This window comes from Delphinapterus leucas, chromosome 12 (genome assembly GCF_059928025.1).
Source record: "Delphinapterus leucas isolate spDelLeu-1000000601 "Yukka" chromosome 12, BTC_Dleu_Yukka2, whole genome shotgun sequence".
Classification (NCBI taxonomy): Eukaryota; Metazoa; Chordata; class Mammalia; order Artiodactyla; family Monodontidae; genus Delphinapterus; species Delphinapterus leucas.
This window is the reverse complement of record NC_143140.1, coordinates 45,523,422-45,550,671: the sequence shown is the minus strand read 5'-3', so window position 1 is coordinate 45,550,671 and position 27,250 is coordinate 45,523,422. Positions and strand designations below refer to the sequence as shown.

Sequence of the window (27,250 nt, the reverse complement as noted above, 5' to 3'; positions counted from 1 at the left end):
CATGTAGAAAATGGTGAACACTGGTGCTGGCACCATGGGCTAAGGGAATTTAACCTGCTGTGGCTGGGCCTTGGGCCACCCCAAAGGCTGAGGGGGAATAGTGTCGCAGTACCCATGACCCATTCCTAGCACACCTGTTGGGACGCTCTGCCTTAGTCACACTCTCCCAGAGGGGTAGATTTTGTGATCTCACAAATTCCATGTCTGCTTCCAGGAGGTGGAATTTTCCTACTATGTGACCATCCAGGCACCTCTGGGAATGTATACACACTGATTTATGACACAGGCCTGATGACCCAGACCTTCCTGCTGTGGGTTCAGTTTCCAGCACACCTACTCTTTCAAGGTATCGGAGGCAAGCAGCAGTGCCCACCTAAGAGGGAATTTCCAGAGTGTTCGAGTGGCCAGGATGACCCCCTTACTGAGCATCTAAGCAGCTCTTTGCTGGCTCTCCTAATCTGGAGAGTCACCTGGAGTATTAAAGTGACAGGCAAGTGCCACTTATAGGCCTCATGAGCTGGAAAAAAAACGCTCTAGGCCTTCTCCTCAGTTTCCTCATCCATATTATGGAGTCATAACCTTTTCTCCACTGTCCTCACAGGACAGTCAGAAGGCCTAAATGAGGTGATAGGTGTGAAAGCTCTTGTCAAACTATAAAAAGCTACACAAAAGAAATAGATTGTTTTGATTTCTAATTTAAATGGGTGTGGAGTTTTTTTGTTGTTTGTTTTTTAGCTCTGAAATCAAAACTAGCTCTGGTCGCCCTGCCCCAGGCCTTACAGTGTGCTAGCCTTTGAGAGATATAGTATAAAAATCCAGGCTGCCTTCCAGGTGCTGGTGCTGAGGGCAGAGCCCAGGTGGCAGCAGAATGTCCTGCTGGGGATCTTCTCATGTGTTCTGCACCCGGGAGCTGCTGTGCGAGCTTCATGCAGCAGCAGAGGGCTGTGAGGAGGATTACAGAAAGAAACATGCTCTGCGCTGGAAGAACCAGGTGTTTCTTCTAAATTCTGGTCACCCTAGAGAAAATGAGTTTGATCTAGCATCACTGTGGAGACATTATTGTTCTTTTATAAAGACTCCTCCCCTTTAGGCTGAATGAACCCTGAACACTGTGGTGCTGCGTTAAGAGCTGGAGGCCTCAGTATGAACTCAAGTTTATTTGAATATACCTATATGTCTAGATCTAGACATATCTATCTAGACCTACCTATTGATCTAGATCTATCTATCTAGAGTTGCTTAAAATAAATGAGAGTATGTCATAGGGACACAGGAGTCAGTCTGTAAGATCCCAAAGACAAAAATTGGAATAATTTAGCAATAAGATACATAATATAGTATTGGACAACCCACAACACAAAATAAATATATATTTTTAAAACTTTTATTTATTTATTTTTGGCCACACCATGTGGCCTGTGGAATCTTAGTTCCCCAACCAGGGACCAAACCCAGGCCCTCGGCAGTGAGAGGGCTGAGTCCCAACCACTGGACCGCCAGGGAATTCCCCCAGAATAAATATACTGAGTCTGCACTGATATTGATGAATAAACAAATAAATAAATGGAGGAAATGGGACAAGTCTTCCTTTATAGAAGAATTCCAAATGATATAGAGACTCTTCCCTCTCCAGGAGGTAGAGCTTAATCCCTCCACTGCCCTTAACTGTGGGTAGGACCTTGTGACTTATTTCCCAGGAACAGAATACAAAGAATACAGTGGAGGGCTTCCCTGGTGGCGCAGTGGTTGAGAGTCCACCTGCCGATGCAGGGAACACGGGTTCATGTCCCGGTCCAGGAAGATCCCACATGCCGCGGAGCGGCTGGGCCCGTGAGCCATGGCCGCTGAGCCTGCACGTCCGGAGCATGTGCTCCGCAACGGGAGAGGCCACAACAGTGAGAGGCCTGTGTACCGCAAAAAAAAAAAAAAGAATACAGTGGAGAAATGTGGCAAACTGTGTCTTGGCCAGGAGATAAAGGTTAACATCCCAGTGATGAACTGTGGCTGTCATGTACCACCCCCCACTGACTCTGTGGTCTTCCTCCTCGAAACCCCATAACCCCGGTAAAATCATAAGAAAAACATCAGACAAACCAGATCGCGGGACGTTTTTCAAAATACCTGACTAGTACTCTTCAAGACTGTCAAGATCATGAAAAACAAGAAAAGACTGTGAAACAGTCACAGACCCGAGGAGACCGAGTTCACACAACAGCTACACCCGATGTGGTCTCCTGAATGAGATCCTGGAACTGAAATAGGACATTAGTGTAAAAACAGGTGAAATCCCAATACAACTTAGTTGAAAACAAAACAAAACTGAACAAACCAGAACCTCTTCCCCAGGGCTGACGGGCTGACGGCTTTCTCCAGAGCGCCGCTCTAAGTCGCTGTCTCTGTGCTCTTCCAGTCTCCGCATCCTTTGACGGGAAGCAGCACCTGCGGAGTCTGCCCGTGGTGAACAGTATTGGGTACGTCCTCCGCTTCCTTGCCAAGCTGTGCCGAAGCCTCCTGTGTGACGACCTCTTCAGCCACCAGCCGTTCCCCAGGGGCACCAGCGCCTCCGAGGAAGCCCCTGAGAGCCAGGAAGACAGGATGGAGTCAGGTAGGGTTCGCCCGTCTGTCTTCCTGGGCCTGCAGGTGGTTCCAGGTGTCCCCGCCCTCCCGGAGCAGGTGAGGCTGCCACTAAGGGGGCTCCTGGGAGCTCTGCTGCTGGAAGCTCACGGGCTGCTCCTCTGGGCACCCGGGGAACAGTCAAGGCTGACCAGGTCCAAGGACACCCCGACGGTCCCTGCCCAGGCTGCAGTGGGAAGAGATGGCTCCAGCTACTGAGAGCTGACATTATAGCTTCTAGGCCTATGTTATTAGAATTTAGACAATGAGACCGCATCACATGCAATGAGTGATTTTTTTCCTCTCTTCTAATTAAGACTCTTGAGCATTTATTCATCATCGTTGAGTAATTGAAGGACTACTAGCCTAAGGAACAAAGAAATCCTGAAGAAACAAGGGCTAACGAATTGATTACGTTGGTCCTGTCTGGGGGCCTCAGATTCCTATCCAGGTCAATAAAATGTGTAACAGAGTGTCTATCGGGGCAGGAATTTGACCTGCCCTTAAATCACATATGTCCTTCATTGAGAGTGTTTCTCTCTCGTCACAGGATAGAAAGTGACCCAGGGGCTGAATGCCTTTTGTATCACCAGCCCCAGAATAGCTCAGCATAGGGAAGTGGCCAGTGGGAAGTGCAGCAAGGCCACATGGGCAAACTTGCCACACTGTTGTCTGCCCAATGGGCTGCTCCTTCCTTCCCCACTTAGCGGCCCTGAGTTATGGATTTGCAAGGAGTTGAACATGAGTCCAGGTTCTAGATTCCAGGTTCCCAAGGATGAGCAGGCATGTTGCCTTTTTTCTTTCTCTGGAAGCAGTGTTGTTGATACATAAAGAACACATAGACAGTGAAATGGAATCTAACCATTATGTCATTCTGCAAACACTTGCTGAACCTTTTCTGTTCCAAGCACCATGTGAGACCCTGTCTTGGAATAAGGCAAATATGTATGTGAGCTTAGGAAAGTTTTTGAGGTATTGAGTAACCAGTATGAATAATGAAAAACTTACATTTGCAGGTATGTGCTCACAGACAGGCTTAGAGCATTCAACAAAACGATACTTATAATAGGAGTGGCTGTGTTTTAAGCCTAGGAGGACATCAGGGAAGGATAAAGTTAGATTCTAAGCATAGATTTTTCTCACATCCTGTCAAGAGCCTTGTCTACAGTTTTACTTTAAACTCTCAGAGACCTGGGAAACAGGAAGAAATCTGGCCTTTACAAAGAAATGTACCTAATTAAATATAGTTTGTGTGAGCAGATGCTATATACTTCTGTGTTTTTCTTGATGCCTCTATATGTGTGAGCTTGGGAAAGTCTTCTCATGTCTCTGGGCCTCAGTTTCCTGTGTGAAATGATGGGCTGAGTTGCTCATGTATAATGTTCTGGTTCTGACAGTCAAGAATCTGGCCTCTCTTGTAAACCTTAGTTGACTCAGAAACATATTGTAAAGCTCACGTATCTTCCAGTGAATCTTGCAATGAAAATAGCAGATGGTGATCTGATTTCACTTCGCACACCCTAAAGTCATCGTTACATTGAACAAGCCATGACCCATGGACATAATCACAAAGCCCCATAATTCATGTCTCCCATTCTCCTTTAAATGAAAGTCTCCTGTGAGACCACTTCTTCCCTGTCCATGGATGAAATTTAGGGCCAATCTCGTGACTTTTCTGGCTCCTTTCAGATAACAAAACACTCTCTAGTAAATAATTAATATGTCCAGGTCAGTGTGATCATCCAACTTTAAATTTCACTCAAAGATGGAACTACTCCCCATTCCCAGCTCAGCCCTGCTTCAGGCCAGTTGCCTGCAGCAGTAAAGGAGGGCATGGTTGGCTTCTCTCCACCTCCTTCCCAACCCTATGTTTTTGCCCCTTCCTTATCTAGCTAATAATGATTCCCAATCCTTCCTGATCAGAGTGAGGGAAGGAGGAGACGCAAGAGGTAGGAGAGTTTTTACTTGACTAATCCCGCTGTGAGCTGGCATCAGCCTCCCTGGTTCTGGCAGGTGTTTCAAGCTGATTCTGCAGCCTGTGGGCTCTTGCATGGGTCCTTTGGTGATCCTACCATCTCTCATCTGCACGTTCCCTGACATGGACAAAGGTAACTCTTCTCTGGCTGGTCACTTACAGTTCTTCCCACAGCCTCAAGGCATCTGTGGGTACATCTCTAACTTCTTTCTGCTGAGGCCCCCTTGTGCCTCCAGACAGTCCTATGGAAAGGATCTAAGATAATCTCACTTCAGATCTCTCTTCTGATGGCCCGCATCTGGTCCCTTAGAAACACCCTTTGCCCAAACAAACTCAGGGCGTGCAGGCTGATCTCAGCAGACACCTCTCCTTTGTCCTGCCATCACAGCAGCCAGACTTTTTGGTTTCTCATGGAAATCAAGCAGTAATCCATTGTGTCTCTTGAGCTCCAGGGACAGATATCAAGCTATTCACACGGCCACATCGAAGCTCTTGGATCACATGGGGCAGTTCTCTCCACAATTCATCTTCTATTCAACCTGCTTTTCAACCTCTACAATTTCTTTTGCAGGCTGCATGTGGGTGGTCATCTACACAGGTAAAACTGGCTTCCCACCACCTCTTTTTGCTAGAGCGTCACTCTTCACTCTGCTATGGGGAGACTATTGTCTTGCAGCTTCAGCAAAACTGAAACTAAAATAGTTTCATTTTAACTTCCTGTCCCAGGAACCCCCCTTCAGCTTTCCTTAAGTGATCACTGAGGAAACCTTTGCCTTGGTTTCCTCCTTATTCTTTCTCCTTCCAAGCTCACCATGCTGAGTGAAGTTCCTGTCTTTTTCCTGGGAAAAGTGTAGTGCAGCCGCCACACTTCTTCCCTTGGCTGAGGCCGGTATTTCTGCCTGCAAGCTGGTTTCTTTCCTAGTTGGCTTGGCTTTGGAAGTAATGACTCCAGTTGTCTTCATGAGCCCTTCCCTAGCCTGTGGCTGCTTTGAAAAAATGAATTGCTCCAGTTCTTGTGGAAATTGTTCCCCGTGCCCTGGGTGCTACAGAACCAAGCGCTGCGTGTTTCTTGCGTCTGGGGCCCCAGGGAGGGTGGCGGAAGCAGCTACGGCACAGTAAGCTTTGAGCAGCCGCCTGGCACACATCTCTCCCACCTGTTTGCCATGGAGCCTAGGATGACACCACTAAAGAGTTTGCCTTTAGGGCTTCCCTGGTGGCGCAGTGGTTGAGCGTCCGCCTGCCGATGCAGGGGATGCGGGTTCGTGCCCCGGTCTGGGAAGATCCCACATGCCGCGGAGCGGCTGGGCCCGTGAGCCATGGCCGCTGAGCCTGCCCGTCCGGAGCCTGTGCTCCGCAACGGGAGAGGCCACAACAGCGAGAGGCCCGCGTACCGCAAAAAAAAAAAAAAAGAGTTTGCCTTTAGACTAAGACATTGCCTCTTTAGGATTGCCTTGTCAAAGTTCCCTTAAAGGATAACATATCAAGTTATTATTACCTTGGATGAGGAATTAGTTTATTACCCACTTTCCCATGATTGTGGCAAGAAAGGCAGGTGTACTTATAAGCGAAGGGATGGAGGTCTTCATTGACTTTAGGCTTCATATCCATCCATAGGACCACATCATTCCTAAACAAGATCGTACAGTCTTGAACTCATTTGAACCAGATCCTGCTCTGCCCCAAGGTTGTTCAGTCAAAGCTGGAGTGTTCCAGGTTTGGTGCCACACAGTTAGAGGGTTTGTCAACACTCATTAGGACATTTCCAAAAGACAGTTAATCAGACAATAAGGAAATGCAAAGCCATGACACATAAGGAACTATATTAAAAAAATGGATGATTTGGGGAAGACACAATTTTCTGTTCCAGGATATGACAGCAGGTCATGTGGATTTGTTCTCTGTGGCCCTGAAGATAGATTTAATTAAACCTCACGTCTTGCCACTCAAACTCGGGTCAGGAGCACTGTCGTAACCTGAGAAAGGAAAAGCTCAGTGGCTCTCCCTCACTCCTTCACAACAGATCCCAGGTGTTTTGAAGACACTTAAAGTTGGAGAAGCCTGGGTTTCAGGAATACTCTCCCACGTAGAGGACTTGGCAGCTGAATAACCAGGTGGAACTCTCAGAAGACAGCTCCCTCAGGATTCAGGTGGGGTTGACATTGTAAAGAACTTTGAAAAGCCAAAGCCATTCAGAAGTAGAAGGAGCTGCTTGGATGGAGAGATCTCCTCATTACTGGTGACAAGTGCAGATGTCCACATGTCAGGGCCATTAGGGTGAACTCTGGCAACCCAGAGGAGTAAGAGCAAGATGTCACCTCTGGTCCCTTCCAAGCTGAGAGTCACGGCTGGAGGTGGCAGAGGAAGGCCGCAGACAGCAGGAGGTGAGAGGCCCTAGAAGCCCTGGGGAGGGGGTCCCCCAAAGGGGAAGATGAGGATACCAAGACAGAAGGGCTCACATTAGAGCAGAGAGAGGGCTTCTTCCAAATCTCTTCCTCAGACCTTTGAAATATAAACTCTGTCACCAAATGATCTTTCTCCTGCATTCAGGGAAAACCAGGTTTCAGACCCACTCAGCTGCCTGAATTCAGTCTGGAAGGTAGAGCTCTTGGCTTGAGACCAAGAATTTTAGTCATTTTCCTCCGAATCTATTAACTGACAGCCAAATGTTCATGTTTTCAGAAGAAGAGCAGTTCCCTGGATGCTTTAGGAGAATGGAAGCAAAAACATGGATTTGATAACATTTGTGGTTCTGTCAGAAGTCCTGAGATGATCATGGGGAAATTTTACCTTATCTTTGAATGTTGGGGAAAAAAAAGGTCTCAATTATAAGTAAGCTTTAGCCAGATGCTTCTCAAACTTTAATATGCCCTGGTACCACCCAGACATCTTGATAAAATGTGGATTCTGGCTCAGGAGGGCTGGAGTGGGGCCTGAGAGTCTGGTTTCTAACAGGCTTCCAGGTGATGTCCATGCTGCTGCTGGTTGGGGACCACACTTTGAACGAGAAAGTGTGTGCTGACGGAGTCCTGCTCCCAGAGGTAAATTTATTTCAGGTTTTCAGTAAAATACGTCTCTCTGTGCTAGGATGGTGCCAAACCTGTAAAAGCATTGCTGCTGAGGATGATCTGGTGCCCCGTGGAGGTGTCTGTGGGCTGGAGAAGAAGAGAGGGGCGTGAGGGGGCAGAGTAGTCAGGCACGGTGGCACATGTGCAAATCGAGGTGAGAAAGAGGAGGTTTGCAGTGCTGGGGAAGAGAGTGAAAGAAAGGAAAGAATGGTGACGGGCAAATTTCCTGGTGTGGCCTGACCACCACCGGCAGCAGGGTCTCTGTTGCCCTCTAAGCTTCCCCGAATTCCTAGAAGACCCTAGGGATCTGTTCTCTCAGACCCTTGTTTACATACCCTCCCTGCCTTATACGGCTAGAATCTGGGTCCAGACCTCGTATCCCTGCTAGGGAGACTTGAGGGCAGGGACGTGCAGTCCCCAGCAGAGCCTGAGATGTAACAAGTCCACAGTAAATATTTACTGTTTCGAATTCTATGCGACACAACAGAACAAACTGTCTGCTCACCAAGCACTGGGGAGATCTTCTTTGGAAACCACAATGTGGTAGCTGAACTCTTTTGCAAGATCTAGTTTAGTGATTGGCTTCCTGCCTTTTGAAGGTTTGACATGATGGGAACAAATTGTTTACTTTTTGTTGAGTAGCTTTTCTTGATACACAGACGGTGGGGGTGGGAGATGAGAAAGGACATTTGTTCTTGAGACTTGATGTTTTCTTCCTTGGCTGGTGGTCTTGGAGCCAGGCACCAGAAAACTACTGGAGTAACAGACACGCACGGTACGTTCTGCTGTGGTTGAACGTTCATACCCAGCATCTAGAAATCAAATCTGCTTCCTTGTTAAACTACAAATTTGTCTAATGTAATAGCTCTACAGAGAATGACTATCCAGAGCTTATCTCTCTTTCCAAAAGGTTGTTTATTTCTAAAAGGAAATAGAGCTTATCAAGTGGCATGAGTTCTATTATACAGGAATATCCATATGATCAGTTGGCAAACATTTTCTGAGCTCCCTCTACGTGTGATACCTGCAGAGCTGAGGCCACTTGTTCAGAGCCACACAGAAAGGCAGCAGCAGGGTGGAAGCTGAGCCTAGGTCTTCTCCTCCCTGGCCCTTTGCTTTTCCTCCCAAGCCTATCAGTAGGGCCCCATTACCCAACACTTGCCGGGGTGTGTGTGTGTCCTGTTCTCTGGCTCAGAAGCCTGACTGCACAAAATGGATGTTCACAAGTGGCTTATGGTACCCCTGTGTCACTTCTTCTAGCAAATATGTAAAAGAACAAAACAAACACAAATGCCTACTTAGCAAAATCTAGGCAGAAACTGCACTCCAGGGACATCAATTATCCTTTCTCCTTCTGGGTTAATATCTTGGCCCCAAGGAGTGTCTCATCCTTATCTTTGTGCCCTAGCTACATCGTTGCTAGACAACATCCACAGGACAGGCAGAGCCTATCATCCTAGACACCAGGAGAACTTTCTCATCCCTACAAAACCCACACAAAGTGGCCTACTCCACCGACACTAGGTGTGGTTTGACCTGGTATTTTAAATAATATATGAAATGATGGGGGAAAAAAAGAAATGAAGGAAGGCATGTGCAGGCCAATGATTAGAATATTGCAGAGCTATGCTCACCCTGTCATAGCCACGGGCCATGTGAACAAAATGAGCCATCTGGTTCTCAAGCCATGCATTGGAAAGGGGGTCATTTGGAAGGAGAACAAAGTATCAGTGTCAAGCTCAGTTCTTAAGAATCTTTGCCGAAAGTTGTGATGGAAAGATGAAAAGAAGAACGTCCGCAAGTTTGGCAGCAAATATAAAAGGCCTTCCTATATTTTCGGACAGGTAGGTCCAGGAGAAGCCCAGCCAGAGCTCTTACAGCATGGAATAGGGAGTGTTTGCCAGTGTAGAATTCCTGATCTTAGTTCTGCCTGTGTGCCAATATGAGTTCATTTAGGAAAAGCTGTTTATCATATTTTCAGTGATATCATTCATTAAAGTATAATATCTGTACCTATTTTAAAACATTGAGCTAAAAAACAAAACAAAACAAAACAAAAAACGTTGAGCTAAAGGGGAAAAATGTAACTTCTAAGGAAAACACTGGGTTTTTGTAGAATTTGAAATAGATTTTCACAATGCTCAGTAATTTATTAGATCCCTTTGTGCTGTAATGATTTGGTTCTCTTTTGAATCCTGTAGATATTGAGGAAGCACAAGGATTCAATAATTATTGGTTAAATGAATGAATGAATGAATGTTCCAATTAAGTTGTTGGAACCTCCCAAGGTACTTTAAATATGGGATAAATAGGCTACTATTGAATCATGGTGACCAATTTGGTAATATTTTAATAGAAAGTATATACATTAAAATGACACAAAAAGAAATGAAGATAATGCTCCGCTTGTCCAAGATCACAAATAAAGTCATTTTGTGGATTAAAGATACCAACACCAAAGACTTGAGGAACAGAATGATGATGGTGGTAAATCCCCAGTAGGCTTTCTACTGTTTGGGAGAGCTCCTTCTAGGAGGGAGTGTGGAGGAGAAAAAGAGGCTGCCAAAAAATAGGCGGTATGAACTCTTTCTTCCTACAAGGCTGGTCTCAGGAATTCTCTGAAACACAGCCCTACCCCTGCCCCCCATGCCTCTCTTCAAATAAAGAAATCTACTGGAAATCTTCCCCTTTGTTCCATGAAACTGTCCTTAATGTGACATCCCTACCCATCAATCCCCCATGAGCCACTCTTGAACCGGGGACGATGCTGGGGACAGCTGAGTCAGGTGCGCAAGGCCCTCTGTGTTTCTGGCAGGCCTGTGCAAAGAGGCTCCTGCCTTGATGGAAGAGTAGGTGTTAGGGAATGGGCAAGGTCTGTAAGGAGATCCAAGGAGATGGTGACCAAGGTCTCTGGTTTATACATCAGAACACTGAAAGCACAAGGACTGATGGAAACAAAGGATCAAGTATATGAGATTTGGCCATCCCAAAATCTCCAGGGCCCAGAGGAGCTGTAATTGGAGACTCTATCCTTGGGCTGCTCCTCTGGACTAATACCCTGAGCCCCTGTGGTGGGTCCTAAGGTAATATCTGCAAGTTATCCACACCAGTATCTACTGACCGTGCATCAGAACTGGGTTAAATTGGCAAACCATGCCAAGAGGAATTAAAGCAACTTTGGAAACCAGTAGCCTTCTAAGATAAACTCCATGAGCTTTCTCCTATTAGTTGGTAGTTTCTGGGTCTCAGACATAAGTAGCAAACCCTTTGATTTTGGGGGAAAAAAAAAATCCCATAAACTTCCTGACAGAGAATTAGATATTCTATAGCAGATACATCCTAGCTGCTACCGAATTAATAGTTACAACTTCCAACCTAGATATGCAGAGTCAAGAGGAATTAAACAAATTCCCCTTTCCCACCTGTATTATTTATCTATTGCTGTGTGACAAATTACCCCAAAACTTAGTGGCTTAAAATAACATTTATTATCTCACAGTTTCTGTGGCTCAGGAATTCAGGTGCAGCTTAACTTGGTCCCCTGGCTCTGGGTCTTTCACAAGGCTGCAAGCAGCCCAGAGTTCAACTAGGGCAGGATCTACTTCCTAGCTCATTCATATGGTTGTTGGCAGGATTCCATTTCCCACAAGCCATTGGTTCCTTGCCATATAGGCCTCTCCACAGAGCTTCTCACACCATGGCAGCCTGCTTCACCCACTTGAGAAATACGGGAAAGCCTTCCTAAAAATTAGGATGTCCATTTAGAACCAAAAGTTATACGGTGTTCTCTATTCCAGGGACTCCAACATTTTCCTGGTTAAGGGTCACTTTAAATTTCCCCAGAGTTCTATGAAAGACCAAAAAGAGGGGGGGCTATTGAGGAAACAGAGCTTGACCGTGGGAGGTCCCACACTCTCACCCTCCCCCGCCTTCTGGGAACTCATTCCCTTAAGCCTTGGGGTAGAGGCTTGGCAAAGCCGCAAAGAAAAGACCACAGAGATGGTGGTTCGGGAACCTGCTCTCCTCTGGAGACTGAAAGGGCATTCACTATTCTCAAACGGCTGACACTGGGCAAAATTGCCTTTGGGCAAAATTTCCACAAGAGGAAATCTTAAATCTTAAAGACAAAGTCTCAGGCAAACCAGCAACATTGGAAAGGATTAAAGAAGTTCAGGTGTCAGGGGGAAAGTATAAATGTACTTAAATGGACCCAAGAGGAGTTATAAGGTTGATTCTGAGGGCTGAGTGATCTGTACTTAGAGACGAGCTTGAAGAGAAAATCTATACTGGCCAGAGACCAAGTTAATGGAAAATTTAATTGAAGAGAACGAAAGGCTAAGCCTCATAGGTGGTGTGACCTGGTGCCCTTTGAACCAGGAAGGCTGGGACAAGAGGCCACAGGGGGCCCTAAGGGAAAACATGATGAGCTTATCTGAGCCAGAACAAGGGGCGGGACCGAGCCGGAGTAAAAGAAACCTGCAGACCTCCACAAGAACCGCAGTGAAAGGCGGCAGGAGGGCAGAGAGGAAATCTGCTTGTTTCGGACACCGAGGAGTCCCGCCCAGGGCCTCCCTGCCGCCCACAGCTGAGCACGCGCTGGGCGCTGGCGGCGGTGCTGGCGAGAAGCGTGCATGCAGCTAGCTGCCTGGTGGCGGAGACCCAACCACTCAAGGTAGGAAGTGAAGCCCAGGTCCGGCTCTGAGCAGGGGAGGGGCAGCTCTACTGGGACCTGCTAGTGTCTCCTGGCCCTTCTCCCTCCTGACCCCCTTCCTCTTTCTGCTTCTCTCCTTGCAGGTCTCTTTCCCTGCATTCCTGGACTCACTGGCTGTGCTCCTTAGGTGGTGGCAACTGGTTAAGCAGAGGGGAATAGTTATTCCACGGTTATTCACGTGGCGGTGTTATCAGGCCGACTCTGTTACTTCCTTTTCTCATCTGGGGTTCAGGGCTAGGGATCCGTGGTGCCGCTATCTCTTTAAACAGCAGAGCCAAGGCGCTCACACACGGAGCCCTCTGGACACTGGTCCAGTGGTCTGACCTTCTTGTCAGCCTGAGCAGGGTCACGTGGCCTGCTGGGCTAGGCAGACCCGCTGGCAATCAATCCCAAGAGAGGCAATGGCTTTCAGCCTGGGGGAAGGTAGCAGAGCTGATTGTAGAAAGGGTTCACTCTGTGCAGCTGCTCCTTCAGCTGGGATGTTGTGACTGATATGAGGAAAGGGGAGTGGAGGGTGAGAGAGAGAGAGAGAGAGAGAGAGAGAGAGAGAGTGTTGTGTGTGTGTGTGTGTGTGTGTGTGTGAGAGAGAGAGAGAGAGAGAGAGAGAGTGTGTGTGTGTGTGTGTGTGTGAGAGAGAGAGAGAGAGAGAGAGAGTGTGTGTGTGTGTGTGTGAGAGAGAGAGAGAGAGAGAGAGAGAACTGTTTAGTGCTGGGAAGAACAGTGTCTGAGACTCTGGGATTTAGGGTTATTATTGCACTCAGAGAGATTACTTGAGAATAATTTTGCAGACGGTGGTGTTGTCGCTTTTCAGGGCTTCATTTGGTTAAAGAATCCAAGTAAAGTGCCATTTAAAATTCTTTAAATAAATTAAATAGTCCAAGCTCATTTAACTGTGAGCAGTTGGCTCTTGTGTCCTACCTGAAAAGGGGCCAACACCCCCTGAACTAAACCTCTGGCAGCAGTGTCTGGAGTCTCATCCATGTGGGCCCCTCTTTCCTCCCTGGACCGCTGTCGCTGCTTTGGGACTTTCTCTTTCTCTCTCTGGCTCTTGGCTTTCTCTTCCCGTCCCTCTGTCTCTTCCTGCTTCTCTTTGGAGTTTCTGCACTTTCCAGGTGCTCAGCTGACCCTCCAGAACTGCAGCAGGATGGGCTGTGCTGGGCGTCCCCCAGGCCTCTGCAGGGGTGTGGGTGGAGGGAGGAGTCCACACACTCCTGACTCAGACCCTAGAGCTTTGTTCTCCAAACAAGGAGGCTTAGACCTGGTTCAGGTTCAGGAGCAAAGGGGTATCCTTTGAGGCTTGAGTGGGTTTGAAGTCTTCTAGAGTATTTTTTAGCCTAATAGGCAGGCTTTATACGTAGCAGCTGGGGAAACCATAGTCCACAAGCAGATTAGCTATGGTGAAAAAGGCACGTCAGCCTCTTTTGAATGTTCCTAAGACACCAAACCTTGAAAACGTGGCAGCCTTCTTTGAATGTGCCATTTGTGCCTGTGCCTTTCTACTTAAGCATGCCCTTGTGATCGTATGAAAGCAGATTAATCCTTTTCTGGAGGAAAGATTTAATGATTTATAAGTGGCATCCTTAGTGTCTTGGATAGAGGCAGGGGGTTATAGAAGAGAAGCACATAAAATGCCTCTTGTTTACCCTGCTTTGCTGAGCTGGTGTGCACAGCGATGAAATGGCCTTAAATAGAGGCTGGGCTGGATCCTCTTGTTTAATGAGAGGTGCCAGGGTGACAAGGTAGCTCGTTTCAGATGAGAAGGGATTTTCTAAGAATCCAGGAAAAAAGACTGGGAACGTCTTAATCTGTCAGCCCTGTGGTTTACCACAAGTCTGTGTGCGGGAATCGGATCCACGCAGGGCACTCTCCGCAGATGATCCCAGGTCCGCTGGCCCCATCTGGTGTTCACTCACCAGTCAGCCACAAAACTGCTTGAAAAGTGTAGTTCTCTCTCCAAGGAGATTTGGTCCTTTCTGTTTTTGTTTTTTACCAACTTTAAATAGTGGTTTTGGGTAACAAACAATTCACGAGCCACACTTTACTAAAGTCATCTTACCTGTATGTTGGATGACTTAGTGGTTTTAATAGTATAAAGGGTAGGTACCCAGCAGTCATCGTTTTAACTGAAGCAAGAGGAATTGGTGTTAGGTGTAAGGAAGACATTTCAGGCAATGAGGTTTGTGGCACAATGACCTAACTGTGAGGAGATTGTAAGATCTCTTTTGGGGAAGCTTTTAAATAAGAGGCTCAGTTATTTACTTTATTTTCCGCTCCAAATACCACCCTGCCTGAAAAGAGAATTTGGGGCAAGCTCAAGGCATTCCACCGTTAATTTACCACCTTCACAATTTTTGCTATGTCTGACTAAAACCGATAGAAGTGTTTACTTAAGATATTCCTTGAAATGGATTCATTTCTTTTAACTGTAGCCTTTAGTCATCTTAAGCAGTGATACCTTATCAGTGAAACCATAGTTTGATGAGCTAACTATATTTTATTGCTGTGCACTAAAATATATGACTGTAATAAAATAACGTTCACCTGTTTTTGTGTCCTCCAAAAAGATACATGTTCAAGTCCTAACCGCAGGTACCTGTGAAAGGGACCTTCTTTGGAAATAGGGTCTATGCAGAGGTAATCAAGTTGAGGTCACACTGGATTACGGGCGCTAATCCAATGATTGATGTCCTTATAAGAGGGAAATTTGGACCCAGACACAGACAAAAAGGGAGAACGCCATGTGACCACAGAGGCAGAGATTGGAGTGGTGTGTCTGCAGCCAAGGAACACCACGGATCATTGACTATCACCAGAAGCAGGTAGAGGCAAAAAAGGATCTTCTAGAGCCTGCAGAGAGCATGGCCCTGACGACACCTTGATTTCAGACTTGTAGCCTCCAGAAGTGGGAGAGAATATATTTCTGTTGTTTTAAGTCACCAAATCTGTGGTAATTTCTGTAGCCTTAGGAAACTAATACACCTAAGTACCGCCAAGAATCATCCCCTGGTGGGCCAGCGCAACACATTTTAACACTCGGGGAAATGCTGAGCTGGGTGCTCTGTGAAGGTCCTTTTCAGTCCTGCGGTTGAATAATGATGGCCTTCATTGTATCAGCCATTTTTACACTCAGGTATGATGTAAGTGTCAGCACCCCTATTTATAAAGGTGAGGAAAAGGCTGTGTTAATCGGGTTTGAGCAGATGCATCTGTCAATTCTGAATGGCACCCTGATGTGTGCACCTGAACGTGATAATCACTCCCAGGCTTCCTGGGAGCTACAGGCTGTGTAGGACCGCGGCTGGGGCTTAGTGATCTGTTTCCATGGCTGTCCACCTGACCGCCTTTGGAATCACTGTCACATCCTTTGCTGGGTAGAGGGCTATTGCTTGACGCTCTCTCAAGTCGGTTTTACTTTCTGATGAATCCATTTGGATTATAGCCCAGAAGCTGGCTTTTATTACCTTTGATCTCACCCATGGTTGTCAGTAGTTTTTAAACCCAATAAGGTCCATATTCCCTTGTTCCCCATTTCCACATGTTGTCATAGGGGAACAATATTCCATCTGCATCTCTGTTTTCCAGCTGTAGTGCAGATTGGTGAATTATCTGCGTTCTCTACCTTAGACTATCAGACTTCCACAGGCATATTTAATTTAGATTTAAAATATTTAATAAACAGAATAAATGTTTTAGATTCTTTGTTTACCGTGCATCTACATGAAGAATTTATATTTAGTTCTTTATAATCTGAATTTTAACACATCTTCTGTGTAACAGCAACCTCACTGCCCAAATGTCTACTTAATATTTATTGAGCGCCTTCTGAATGCCAAGCACCATGCCAGACACTGGGGACACAAAAAGGATTAGTATCCCAGACTATGAAAACTTTTCAATGAAGGGAATATAATGGCAGGCCTCCTGCTCACTGGCTTGGAATGTGCTGGCCCATAGTACGTGCTTAAAAAATGTTAGTCTTCCTCTTCCTCGCTCCATTCAAGAAGCAGCCTAGTATCTAGCTCCATAGCCAGGTCCTTCCTGCTGACGTCTTCTGACCAGGAGGGAAGATGCAATAGAGGCCATCTAGGGGAAGGTGCAGAGTTCCAGGTTCCTGAAGACATCGTTCAGCACTGCACTAGCCACAAAGCATGAGGCACAGAGCATGCATGCCTACCCTTTGCTGCTCAGTTTTCCTGTGTCCAAGTGGCCAAAGCAGTGTTGGATTTGACTGTACAACACTCTCAAAAATGTGTTTACAGCCAAACACTGGGCCTCCACAATGAGTTTTTAAAAGCAGCTTTATGGAGATATAATTCATACATCATACAATTCACCCATTTAAAGTGTATTATTCAATGGTTTAATATATGTGCAACTATCACCCCAGTCAACCCCGATTCCCCCAACCTCCAAATCCTAAGCAACCACTAATTTACTTCTGTCTCTATGGATTTGCCTATCCTGGACATTTCATACAAATGGAATCATTTAATATGTGGACTTTTGCAGCTCAGTTTCTTTACTTAGCATAACATTTCAAGGCTCATTCACACTGTAGCACGGATCAGTACTTCATTCCTTTTTATGCCTGAAATTATTTCATTGTATGCATATGCCATGTTTTGTTTATATATTCATCAGTTGATAGTTTTTTGAGTTATTTCCACATTTTGGCTATTATGAATAGTGTTTCTGTAAACATTCATATATAAATTTTTATGTGGAAATTTCATTTCTCTTGGGAATATATATATACATATACACACATACATACACACACACCTAGGAGTAGAATTGCTGGGTTGTATGGTGAATTTATTTTTAACCATTTGAGGAAGAGCCAGACTGGTTTCCAAAGAGGCTGCATCATTTTACATTCCCACCAGCAGTGTGTGAGGGTTCCACTTTCTCTACAGTATCACCAACACTTGCTATCATCTGACTTTTTGATTATAACCATCCTAGTGAGTGTGAAGTGGTACCTCATTGTGGTTTTGATTTGCATTCCCCAATGACTAATGATTTAGAACAAGTTTTCGTGTGCTTATTGGCTATCTGTCTATCTTCTTTGGGAAAATGTCCATTCAAGCCCATTTAAAAATTGGGTTATTTGTCTTTTGATTGTTGAGTTGTAAGAGTTTTTTTAATATACTCTGGATATGAATTCTTTATCAGAGGTATGATTTGCAAGTAATTTCTCCCATTCTGTGGGTTTTCTTTTCACTTTCTTGATAGTGTCTTTCAAAATACAAAAGTTTTAAATTTTGGTAAATTTAATATGCCTATTTTTTCTTTTGTTGCTCATGCCTTTGGTGTCAAATCTAATAATACCTTGTCAAACCCAAGGTTATAAAGATTTACCCCTATATTTCCTTCTAAGAGTTTTATAAGTTTTTGCTCTTACATTTAGGTCTTTGATCCATTTCAAGTTAATTTTTGTGTATGGTATGAAGTAAGGGTCCAACTTCATTGTTTTGCATGCGGATATCCAGTTATCCAAGCATCAGTTGTTGAAAAGACTGTTCTTTTCCTATTGAATGATCTTGGCACCTTCGTTGAAAATCAGTTGAACATGACACATAGGTTTATTTCTGGACTCTCAACTCTATTCCATTGTTCTATATGTCTCTCCTTAAGTCAGTACCACACTGTCTTTGTTACCATTGCTTTGTAGTAAATTTTGAAATTGAGAAGTGTGACTACTCTACTTTGTTCTTCTTTTTCCATGATTGTTTTGGCTATTTATGGTTCCTTGAAAATCCATATGAGTTTTAGAATCAGCTTGTCAGTTTCTACAAAGAAGTCAGCTGAGATTCTGACAAGAATTGCATTCAATCCATAGATGAATTTAGGGTGTAAGATGGTAATAATCTTAATAATATTAAGTCCTCTGATTCATAAACATGGAATTTTTTCCAATTAAGTATTTAGATCTTCTTTAATTTCTTTCAATAATGTTTTGTAGTTTTTAGAGCATAAGTTTTATACTTCTTTTGTTAAATTTATTCCTCAGTATTTTATTCTTTTTAATACTATTATAAATTGAATTCTTTCCCCAATTTCATTTTCATATTGTTTAATGCAAATGTATAAAAGTACAATTGACATTTGCATATTAATTTTGTATCCTGTAACTTTACTGAATTCATTTATTAATTTCAATTAATAAAAGTGTTTTATTGGATTCCTTAGAATTTTTTACATACAAGAGATAGTTTTACTTCTTCCTTCCCAAATTAGATGCTTACCTACTTGCCCTGGCTGGAACCTCCAATACAATGTTGAATAGAAGTAGCAAGAATAGAGACATCTTTGTGTTGTTCCTGATCTTAGGAAGAAAAGCATCCGGTCTTTCGCCATTAACTATGATGTTAAGTGTAGGTTTTTTTATGGATGCCCTTTTTCAGCTTGAGGAAGTTCCCTTCTATTCCTAGTGTTTTGAGTGTTTTTCTCATGAAACAATGTTGGATTTTTTCAAACGCTTTTTCTGCATCTATTGAGATAATCACATGATCTTTGTTTTTTATTCTATCGATATCACATATTACATTAATTGATTTTCAGATGTTAAACCAACCCTGCATTCCTGAAACAAATCCTACTTGATCATGATGTATAAGTCATTTTGTATGTTAAGGATTTGTTTTGCTAGTATATTGCTGAGAATTTTTGCATCCATATTAATGAGACATTGATCTGTAGTTCTCTTGTGATGGCTTTGTCTAGTTTTGGTATCAGGGTATTAGTGTTCTCATAGAATGAGTTGGGAAGTATTCCCTCCTTGTATTAGTCTGCCTGGCTGCCATAACAGAATACCACATACTAGGTAGCTTTAACAACAGAATTTATTTTCTCACAATTCTAGAGGCTAAAAGTCTGAGATCAAGGTGTCGTCGGGGTTAGTTTCTGGTGATACTTCTCTTCCTGGCTAGTGGACAGCCACTTTCTGTGTCTTCATGTTGCCTCACCTCTGTGCATGTGTGTGAAGAGGGAGAGAGCTCTCTCATGTCTCTTCCTCTTCTTGTCAGTACTTTCTTTTTAACCAGTCCTATCAGGTTGAGGTCTTACCCTTAAAACCTTACTTAACCTCTATTTCCTCCTTATGGACCCTCTCTCCAAATATAGTTGCAATGGGGGCTAGGGCTTCAACATATGAACATTTGAGGGGGACACAATTTAGTCCATAGCACTCCTTTTTTTACTTTTTGGAAGAATTTATGAAGAATTGGTTTTAATTTTTCTTTAAATACTTGGTAGAATTCACCTATGCAGCCATCCGAGCCTGGGATTTCTTTGTTTTTTGATGACTAATTTAATCTCTTTAATTGTTATAGGTCTATTCAGATTGTCTATTTCTTTTTGTCAGTTTTGATAGTTTGTCCATTTCTTCTAAGTTACCTAACTGATTGGCATAGAATTGTTTGTAATATTTCTTAATAATCCATTTTATTTCTGTGAGATTGGTGATAATGTCATCCCTTTCATTTCTGATTCTAGCAATTTGAGTCTTTTCTCTTTTTTTCTCGGCCAATCTAGCTAAAAGTTTGCCAATTTTGTTGATCTTTTCAAAGAGCCAGCTTTTGGTTTCTTTGATTTTCTCTATTTTTCTATTCTCTATTTAATTAATTTTCACTGTAATCTTTATTATTTTCTTCCTTCTGCCTGCTTTAAGTTTAGTTTGCCCTTTCCCCCCACAGCATCTTAATGAGGAAGATTAGGTTATTAATTTGAGAATGTTCTTCTTTTTAAATATAAGTATTTACAGTTACAAATTTTCTCTAGGCACTGCTTTAGCTGCATTCCATATGCAATGGTTTTTATTTCCAGGCAAGCTCCACATGCATCCCCATCTATGAGAAGACCTGCTAGTTCCCCTAATAAAATCAATTCTTAATCTTTCGGTACCTATGTTGTGTGAGGAATCCATACATAAAGAATACATCTGGATCTTGTGGCCCAAATGTGTTTACTCATTGCCAACATTGGAGGATCCCTTGGTTTTTGTTATTCTAATGCCTTTGGGGAATGTCTATATCTGTTTTGATCATGTGTAGTATATAGATGATTGTTGATGGGGCTAGACAGATACGGCCTTGTCTGGGGTGGGAGGGACTGAAGAAAAGGAATTACTAGAATATTTTTCTTCCTCTTTCTATCCCTATAATTCCTCTGGACTTTGTACTTCAAAACAAAACAAAGCAAAACACCCCACACCATTTGGCCACAGGTATAGCTCGCAGAGTTCAACAGGCTGCAAGAATGAGCTTTAAAAGTGTAGAAAGTCCTGATCTACTTGGGTGGGGGAGCTGATGATGAGGTTGGCAGAGTCTCCAGGTCCTCTGCTCCCCCTGCGCTTTAGATTGGTTCTTTCTCTCTCATCTGCAGGGTTTGGGGAAGACCATGGGGCCATCCAGATCAGCATTTGTGTCCCTAGTTTGTTAGCTTTGGTGGAAGGTTAGTGCCCTTGTGTGTACTGGAACTAAAAGTGTGGGGAGGAAGCACCATCACACCTATGTCAGAGCCCAGGCCAATCATCAAAAAATCTACAAACAATAAATTCTGGCGAGGGTGCAGAGAAAAGGGAACCCTCTTGCACTGTCGGTGGGAATGTAAATTGATAGAGCCACTATGGAGAATAGTATGGAGGTTCCTTAAAAAACTAAACATAGAACTACCATATGACCCAGCAATCCCACTACTGGGCATATCCCCTGAGAAAACCATAATTCAAAAATAGTCATGTACCACAATGTTCGTTGCAGCTCTATTTACAATAGCCAGGACATGGAAGCAACCTAAGCATCCATCGACAGATGAATGGATAAAGAAGATGTGGCACATATATACAATGGAATATTACTCAGCCATAAAAAGAAATGAAATTGAGTTATTTGTAGTGAGGTGGATGGACCTAGAGTCTGTCATACAGAGTGAAGTAAGTCAGAAAGAGAAAAACAAATACTGGATGCTAACACATATAAATGGAATCTAAAATAAAAAAAGGTTCTGATGAACCTAGGGGCAGGACAGGAATAAAGACACAGACGTAGATAATGGACATGAGGACAAGGGGAGGGGGAAGGGGACGAAGTGAGAGAGTAGCATTGACATGTACGCACAACCAAATGTAAAATAGATAGCTTCGGGAAGCAGCTGCATCACACAGGGACATCAACTCAGTGCTTTGTGACCACCTAGAGGGGTGGGATAGGGAGGGTGGGAGGGAGACGCAAGAGGGAGGAGATATGGGGATATATGTATACATATAGCTGATTCACTTTGTTATAAAGCAGAAAGTAACACACCATTGTAAAGCAACTATACTCCAATAAAGATGTTAAAAAAAAAAAAAAAACCCAGGCCAAAGTTGTTACTCCTAACTCTGGGACACTGTAACTCTGGCTTGATCTCTCCCAGGAATCATGGGCCAGGTGCGGGAGGCAGTGGTGATGGGCAAGAAAAGAGGGAGCAGGGAGATTCTGACAAGCTGGCGGAAACTCCTGGAGGAGCAGAGCCATGGAGGGAGAAAGACCTTTGTTTGAATTTTATTTACAAGTCATCAATAACCAAGATAATCACATTTTCCTCAGAACATGGAGGGTCACATGTCCCAATCCCTACTAAAAGATGCTTCGTTGGTGAGGTGCCAATCTGCTGAGAGGTGAACTATTTGGGATTATGCCGTGGTATCCATTCCTTCTCATCTGCCATCCCCACAGATAGCGGCACCTGTGCTGCTGGGGAAAGGTTTTCCAAGACCCAGCACCAGGTGTCTTCATGAACTGCTCTCTGATCTCTGCTTCTCTGCTCTGCCTTCTTGCTTAGCAAAAACAGTCACCACTGAGGAGTGCCTGGTGAACCCTGCGAGCATGAGCCGCTACAGCGTGGACTCCTCCTCCGCCTTTAGCCACAGGGGCTCCCTGCCCACCTCCTCTTCGTTGTACTGCAAGAGGCAGAACTCTGGAGACGGCCACCTTGGGGGAGGCTCAGCCACCACAGTCGGTGGTCCCCATACCAGCCCCATGTCTTCTGGAGGCCCCTCAGCACCTGGGCTGAGGCCCCCTGGCTCCAGCCCCAAGAGAAACGGGACCTCTCTTGAAGGAAACAGATGTGGTAATGTAATGCGTGCACTGGCTTCCCCATGACCTAACCTCCTCTGCCCTCGCCCTGGGACCACCAAATGTAGGGAGACCGGGGGACCGTGGCGGTTTGAACACAGCAACACTGGGAAAGTAGAAGTTTCCACAAATCCCTTCATGGATTTTTGTTGTTCTTGAGGGCAGCTGACTTCAACCTTTGACCATAAGCAAAGAAAATGGTGTATTAGAGTAAGTTAGGCTGTAGGAATAAGTAGAATCCAAAATGTACAGTGGCTCAAATACAATAGAAGTTTTTTATCCAGGAGTCCAAAGTGGGTGTTCCTAGTTGGTGTGTGTATCCCAACTCAGGGATCCAGGATCTGTCCATTTCATGGCTCTCCTGTCCCCTATGGCCCCCATGCCCCACACATCTAGTGGTAGAAACGGAAGGAACAAACGAGGAAGATGAACATGTTTCCCCAGAGCCTGGAAGTGATGCCCATCGCTTCTACTCACGTTTCATTGGCAAGAGCTGGCCATTTTACCACACTTAACTCTGGAGGAATCTGAGAGGTGTAGACTAACTCTGTACCCGGAAGAAGAAGAACCAGAGGTTGCTAAAGACTTTTCTCTTGCACAGTGGTTGACTCTTGCAGGGTACAAACACATAGGCAGACCAGAGTTAAGTAAAATTCCCACAATGCTGGTTATTTATTTATTTTTTTTGTCCCGTAAGTTTTTTTGTTTTGGTTTGGTTTTCCATTTATTTATTTATTTAGGCTGCACCGGGTCTTAGTTGTGGCATGTGAACTCTTAGTTTGTGGCATGCATGTGGGATCTAGTTCCCCAACCAGGGATCGAACCCAGGCCCCCTGTGTTGGGAGCCCAGAGTCTTACCCACTGGACCACTAGGAAAGGCCCCCCACAATACTGGTTATGATGCTACTTCTGTCTCACCCATTCAAGTTAGCTTATTGGAATGCAGTGTAGGAAGGTACTGTCATTCTAGGGGTAGCTTGATGTCCATTTTGATTTATGTTATTAAAAAAAATCATTTTCAATTCAGTATTTGAGTATGAATAGAGCATAGTGGATAATCACATGGACTATGGAGTCCGATGGCCTGGGCTGGAATCCTGGATCTGCCATTTTCTGACTGTGTGACCTTTTGCAAGTCTGAACTTCTTTGTGCCTCAGTTTCCTCACCTGTGAAATTAGAATCATAATAATAGCACCTACTTCATAGGTTTGTTGGGAGGATTAAATAAATTCATATGTGTATTTAGTACAAGGCCTAAGAGTTAGTAAGAGCTCGATAAACATCAGCAATGACAGATCACGTGAACACACCCCTCAACAGATCACAGTCCATCAACTCTACACCTGAGAACTCTAAGGAAAGGAGGCCAGAGGCCCGGGAGTCAGGGAGTCTTTATCTTGCCCCTCTGGTGCCTCCTGAGGGCTGGCTGTCTTCTCTGGCATTTCTGTTCTGAGCCTTGGCTCGTCCACTGGTAGCCCTGAGAGCCACAGTGGTGAGCTATTGCGTATGATCCCAGATCCTCCGCACACTCCCCTCAAAGAGCCTCACCATCACAGATGAGCCTCTGTGGGCCGAGGAGGGGAGGCAGTTTTGAGGGGCAAGGCACTGTTCCCTCAGCCATGGGGGCTCTTGCCAAACATGGATGGCCCTGCTCCCCAACATTGTCATGCAGGGCTGTCGGCCAGGCAGGTTTGAGTGGGCAGAGCCCATTTTCCAAAGGGGAGAGACGTTGTTGCATCTGATTTCTAAGAACAAGAGAAGGGAACAAAATCTGGCACAAACCCGCATCATAAAGTAAATGAGGGGAACAGTTATTTCCTAGGTTTATCCCCAGAGTTAGTGTAATATCAGACATATAGTAGGCATTCAGGAAACATTCTTTCTCTCTACCCCATTCCACTCCCCCCATGGAGCCCAGTGCCCTCACATTGCCTCTGCTTGTCAAAGCCCTCATTCTGGGGTCCCTCTGCCCATCACACATCTCCTTCTCTCAGCCTCTTCTCCTCAGTGCAATTCCCAGCTGCTCGAGGTGGTGATCACAGGACACCAGGCTGATTGAATGGACTCATAAACCTAAGAGTATTGCCATCCTTTAAAAAGGAGATATTTACTCTCCTATTTAAGTTGGTGAAATCTTAGACCCTATGTCTTAAGCGTAGGATTTCAAGCAGTAAGGGGAAGGCACGATTTGAATGGAGAGAACTTCTACCACTCCATCACTGAAGAGTTGTCTGCCCCATCCCAGCCCATCTGGTGGCCCAGATGAGGGGAATCCAGGACCCTTCAAAGGGGTCTCAGGTATTTAGCTCCCTCCCCCTTTCTCTTTCTGCCTCCTCCAACAGAGTCCTGGGACGAACTCCCATCCCAACTCCAACAGCCCCCCTGTCCTTCCTTTTCATCTCTGCTTCAGCCCTTTGTTCTCCTGGAATTAGGTCCTCATCTACTGTCTGAGTAATCTAGCCAAAGGGAAGCCCAGACCCTTGCTCAGAACAAGCTCTGAGAGAGCCCTCTCTGTCAGAGCCCTAGATGCACCCCAGGAGAGCCCCACTAGCTCAGGACTTCTGCCTCTCAGGATCTTGGGTGGGACCAGAGAAATGGAGCCCACCAGCGCCTGCTGCCTTCCGCTCCAAGCAAGCCACTGACCGTGGCCAGGAAGATGTAAGCGGAAGTGGAAAAAAGATTGGGTCGGCAACTGGCAGTTTCAGTCACTGCTGATTAGAAATGTTCCTTCCCTCCTGTTTCCTCCTGTGGCACTTTGTCTCCTCATCTCTAGTACTTCCTCTCTCTTGTCCCATAGTAGGAGCCAGACTCGCAGCTTCATGAGGTCTCTCACTCATATTTGAATCCTCTGCAGCCCCAGGTAAGGGGCCTGTTTGAGGCATATCCTAAATAGCTATTTATTGAGCACCTACTGTGGGCCAGACACTTTCCACACAATATTTCTGACTTATTATAAGTTATATCTTATAATTTATGATTATAGCAAGTATATATTATTATTGTAGGTATTATTATATTCAGTTTACATATACAGCAATTGAAGATCAAATCAGTCAAGTGTTTAGTCAGGATTTGACTTCAACTAACTCCAAAGGTGGCTTTCAAAATTAACCCAGGGATTTTCAAACCATGCAAAATGGGCTTCAAGGGGTCCCTCAGAGGTTCTAGGGCATAGGAGAGAGGGGATGGGAGCAGATGGTACTCCAACGCTGCCCTCTTTAACCAGGACCTCTTCACATTTGAAGAGTGGGGTTCTACATTTGTGCAGTGTGAACAAAGTTTGCACAGCTAAACGCATTTGGAAACCATGGAGATAAACCATGCTGAATTGAGTGGCAGTATATTAAAGTAGGAGAGAAAACCCCTGGCCTCCTTACCCATTTGTCACCTAGCTGCCAGTCCAGGTGCCGGCTGCAGGCCCTCTGGAGGGCTGTTAAGTTTTCCCTCCACCCAAAGAAGTGCTCAGTATTGCTCTGAAATTGCATCCCAAGTGAAAGCAGTTGGTATTAAGAAACCATATCTCTTTAAGGGGGTTTGACCTAAGTCATAAACCTGGAAGGGACATAGAAATGGATTCTCCCCCATGGTGCTAATCAGAATGGTTTAAAACCGCAGAAGCCAGAAAGTGGCATGAGGCCGCACAGGACAGTAGGTATCGATGACGTGACAAACTTCTCAGTCCTCTCTCTCATGTGAATACCTACCCTGGCCTCCTGTTGTCTTTTTTTTTTTTTTTTTTAATGTGCAACTCTTTTATTTAAAAAATTATAAAATATTATTAAAGGACATAAAAATGAATAAATCAATAGTTAAATTATACCCATCAATTGACCCAATATCATGATGGTGCTAATGCTACCCAAATTACTGTATATATGCCATTAAATATGTTCCATGTCCTATGACCCAATAATACTTCTAGGAACATAACCTATAAAAACTTCCTCAGAGACATGTGCAAGGAAATTTTTTGCAGCACTGTTTGTAATTCCTCCTGCTGTCTTGATACATCATGCCCATTGCCTCTGTCAGTGGACTCTGAAGGGATGTATTCAAAGGACACGTTTCCCTGTTTTTTGCTGATCCTCAGGTGAAAATCTGAGAGCTCTCCTCTGTCTCTCATCCAAGATATAATCACTAAGAACTATAAAGAGGTTTTAGGGCTTCCCTGGTGGCGCAGTGGTTGAGAGTCTGCCTGCCGATGCAGGGGATGTGGGTTCGTGCCCCGGTCCGGGAAGATCCCACATGCCGCGGAGCGGCTGGGCCCATGAGCCATGGCCGCTGAGCCTGCGCGTCCAGAGCCTGTGCTCCGCAATGGGAGAGGCCACAACAGTGAGAGGCCTGCATACCGCAAAAAAAAATAATAAAAATTAAAAAAAAAAGAGGTTTTAGATAACAAAAACTCCCTGACATTTGCATTAACAGGAGATGCTGTAGCATTCCCAACCACAAGTATGTCCAAGCTTCAGAATTGAAGTGACTCTGACATTGTTATTACCACTTATATGCTTTCCATGGGTTGGAGTTTGATTCCATAGGGTATGGTCTTGCGTGACGGATAGAGAACAATTCAGCAAGAGAAAGAAGAATGGGGACAGCGCTCGATGTGGGGGGCGGGGAATGAGTGAAGGTGCGGCACGGCTTATTCATTCCAAGGAAAGAGAAGAGTTTGTGCAGGGACGCCAAGGGAAATCATGCTGGGAAATTTGGGGTTCAAGTCAAGCAGACTGGGCTTTCTTTACTCTGTGGAAACCAGACATGGCTGAA

At 44.8% G+C, this 27,250-nt stretch overlaps 1 protein-coding gene across 10 annotated transcripts in view; it reads left to right on the top strand.

Annotated features, from left to right (window-relative positions):
• Window positions 1–27,250, top strand: part of SCML4 (Scm polycomb group protein like 4) — a 136,581-nt gene that overhangs the window by 90,713 nt on the left and 18,618 nt on the right. For 8 of the 10 annotated variants that reach the window (XR_016395158.1, XM_089921902.1, XM_089921899.1 and 5 more), the window contains 2 exons: window positions 2,411–2,605; window positions 22,190–22,477. Coding sequence is in view for 9 of the 10 variants with exons in the window: in XM_089921902.1 (XP_089778028.1) it covers window positions 2,411–2,605; window positions 22,190–22,477 (483 nt within the window). In the remaining variant the exon portion in view is untranslated. Of the gene's footprint in view, window positions 1–2,410; window positions 2,606–11,816; window positions 12,326–22,189; window positions 22,478–27,250 lie in introns of those variants that run through there. The other 2 variants (XM_022553804.3, XM_089921903.1) reach the window with 2 other exon arrangements.